The 3,687-nt window shown below is 39.2% G+C and overlaps 1 protein-coding gene across 1 annotated transcript in view; it reads right to left on the bottom strand.

Annotated features, from left to right (window-relative positions):
- Positions 1–302: 302 nt before the first annotated feature.
- LOC110463780 (V-type proton ATPase subunit S1-like) overlaps positions 303–3,687 on the bottom strand; it is a 75,665-nt gene continuing 72,280 nt past the window's right edge. Inside the window, exon 9 of the mRNA XM_021518638.1 lies at positions 303–1,255. Coding sequence (XP_021374313.1) covers positions 1,046–1,255 — 210 coding nt within the window. The 3' untranslated portion in view covers positions 303–1,045. The remainder of the gene's footprint in view (positions 1,256–3,687) is intronic.

Here is a 3,687-nt window from a genome sequence, read left to right on the forward strand (position 1 = left end):
TTTTGTTGACCTTTGTCCATGGAAGGTCCCTGCAAAATTTCATTGAAATTGGTTCAGGGGTTTTGGAGAAGAAGTCGAAAATGTAAATTGTTTACGGACGCACGACGGACGACGGACGACGGACGACGACGGACAAAAGGCGATCGCAATAGGTCACTTGAGACTTTGTCTCAGGTGACCTAAAAAGTTGATGCAGGGCAGATGGAGAAAATCCAGAAGCATCAGTCTGGTAACCAAAATTGTTTATAGATGGACCATGGATGAAAGGTGATGATTGGCTAATAAGAAGAACAAATAAAGCAAAGATGCCAAAGGTATTTAATCAATCTATATCAAATGTATTTTTTTTTTTTTAAATTTGCTATACAAAAGGTTTTCAAGAAGTGCCTGATATTCTTTAACTTGAAAATATCATTTTTTAACAAATATTTTAAAACTACCACAATTCAGATATACAGTTAAAAACTTAACAGGATCACCAAAATAAAATTGAAACATCAGGAAATCGACTCACCAATTTTGAACAACAAACAAACATCATTGAGATCCTGAACATAAGACCAAAAGTGATTCATAAATGACACAACACTGGCTAAGAAATCCTTTTACTTAAGATATATAAATATTGAATTTATAGCAATCAGAATAGCATGTTTGTTCACATTTCTATATTATAAATACAATTTCTGAAGCCTGCTCCCTTGTTTAAGTACATGTATTTTTTTCATGTTGATTTATTAGCTGTAACTTTCAAGGTTTTCATAACCCATCAACCATTACTATACTTTGAAACTGTAAGAAATTTGACTTCTAAAAGTTTGATTCATTAATAGAATACAAGTAGTGTTATTTAAGGAAAAATATGGCCTTTATCGTAAGTTCGACATATTGAGAAATTTGAATATTTAAAGTTTGACTAATGGAAGTTTGAGTGTAGGTGGTACTATATAGTAAATATGAGGTAACAACAGTGATACTATTCTAATTGTTTGGCTACTCCTAGTATTTAGAAATTTTGAAAGCTATCATAATTCCACAAGCACAGTTAATCCGATGCATTTACAGTGATGGTTTTGCCCTTGGCATCATCAAACTTGTCCATGGTCTTGATGTCGGCAAGCATGCTGAAGCCATACAGAAGGATGAGCGTGAGGAGTAGGACAGACAGGAGACCCATCCAGATCCCCTCTGTGAAGAAAGGTACACAGTCCCAGCCATCAGAAAACTGGTTGTTTATGATGTTGAATGGTTGCAACTGTGATGAGAAGAAAAAGAAATCATTTATAGCATCATATTTCACAGTAATACAAGAGGCCCAGAGGGCCTGTATCGCTCACCTGGATATGTTTTAAGTACTTAATAAGAAGTAAAGATATAGCATTCCATGGTAGAAACTGTATGTACATATGAAATTTCAAAAAGATCAATCAAGTATTTCTGGAGATATAGCGAGAACAACCTTCAAATGTAAGAATCCAAAATGGCGCCCTGGTGGCCATCTTGTTTTAATGAATACACCATCATAGTAACAGGCAATACAAGACAACTTGATAGAGAAACAAGAGTCCCTGTATCGCTCACCTAAATATGTGTAAATAAATTGGTATGAAGTAAATATATAGCACTCTATGGTAGGTGCTGTAAGCACATATGAAATTTCAGAAAGATCCATCCAGTACTTGAGGTATAGCGAGAACAAACTTCAAACAGAGCCCCACCCCTATGCCCCTAGGGGGGTCATACCCACCATTTATACAAAATTGAGACCCCTTGGCCCAAGGATGCTCCAGACTAAATAAGGATAAAATCCCTTAATCACGATGGTCGAAGAAGGAATTTAAGTCTATTTCTCCTATTGGGCCCCACCCTTCTGCCCTCTGGGAGACCACACTCACTACTTATACAAAATTGAGTCCCTTGGCCCAAGGATGCTCCAGACTAAATTAGGATAAATTCCCTTAATCCCTATTGAAGAAGAGGATTTTAAAGGTTTTACCTCCATTTTCCCTATTGGGCCCCGACTCTCTGCCTCCAGGGAGGTTAGACACACCGTTTATACAAAATTGGTTCCCCTTCACCTGAAGATGCTTCATACCAAATTAAGAAAAAGTCCTACCATTCTTACAGAAGAAGGTATTTGAAGAATTTGCTATGTTTCCCCTATTGGGCCCCTCCGTTCTGCCCACAGCGGGGCCACACCCACCATTTATACAAAATTGTGTCTCCTTGGCCAAAAGATGCTCCAGACTAAATAAGGATAAAATCCCTTAATCATAGGTAGCAGAATTTTAAAGGTTTTACCTCGATTTCCCCTATTGGGCCCTGCCCCTCTGCCCACAGGGGGGCCACACCCACCGTTTATACAAAATTGTGTCCCCTTGGCCTAAGGATGCTCTAGACCAAATTTAGTCAAAATCTACTTGGCCGTTCAGGACTTTAGTAGCATTTTGAAGGAAAAGTTGACGGAAGGACACTACGGACGCTGCGGTATAGCGTAAGCTCACCATTGTCCTTCCAACCAGGTGAGCTAAAAATCAGGATAAAATCCAATAATCCCTATGGTAGAGGAAGGATTTAAAAGGGTTTACCTTTATTTGCCCTATTGGGCCCCGCCCTTCTGCCCTTGGGGCCACACCCACTGTTTAAACAAAATTGAGTGCCCTTGGCCCAAATTGGGATGGCATTCTTTAATCCCTATGGTAGAATAAGGATTTTAAAGGTTTACCTCTATTTCCCATATTGGGCCCCGCTCTTCTGCCCCCAGTGGGGCGACACCCACTGTTTATACAAATTGAGTCCCCTAAACCCAAGGAGATGCTCCAGACAAAATTAGGATAAAATCCCTTAATCCCTACGGTAGTAGAAGAGGTGTTACCTCTATTTCCCCTATTGGGCCACACCCCTCTGCCCGCAGGGGGGGGGGGGCACACCTGCCGTTTATAAACAAGAGGTCAATTGGACCTGTATCGTTCACCTGATTTTATATATCAGTCATTACAACTGAATGCATAAGTACATATTTATATGAAATTTCCTCAAAACCATACAAGATCTATGTTCTAACCCAATTGGGACAACACTATATGACTTTCAACTAATCAGGGGCCTCCATTGAGTTGCCATGTTAACAGATTTTGGAAAAAGTAATTGGGATGGAATCGCTTAATCCCTATGGTAGAATAAAGATTTTAAAGGTTTACCTCTATTTCCCATATTGGTCCCCGCTCCTCTGCCCCCAGTGGGGCCACACCCACTGTTTATACAAATTGAGTCCCCTAAGCCCAAGGATGCTTCAGACTAAATTAGGATAAAATCCCTTTATCTCTACGCAAGAAGAAGGATTTTAAAGGTTCGGACCAGGTGAGCTAACAAGAGGCCCATGGGCCTTAACGGTCACCTGATATATTTATACAGAGAGTTGATTTTGTTTTTAACATGAACAGAAATATTATTCAAAGTGACAAAAAACAATAAAACCACCTTATTCAATATCTAGCATACAGAATTAAGACTAAAAAGTATTTGAAACTAGTACCTCTGATTCTAAACAAGAAAAATGAAGAAATTTTAGCACACTGACTCCTTTGAGCCCCACCCTACAGCCCTTGGGGGTAGGGCTGGCTCAAAATTTTCAAAGTATCAAACTGTCAACTCAAGGTTATAATTCCAATCAAGTTATTAACATGT

This window comes from Mizuhopecten yessoensis, unplaced genomic scaffold (genome assembly GCF_002113885.1).
Source record: "Mizuhopecten yessoensis strain PY_sf001 unplaced genomic scaffold, ASM211388v2 scaffold10929, whole genome shotgun sequence".
Lineage (NCBI taxonomy): Eukaryota > Metazoa > Mollusca > Bivalvia > Pectinida > Pectinidae > Mizuhopecten > Mizuhopecten yessoensis.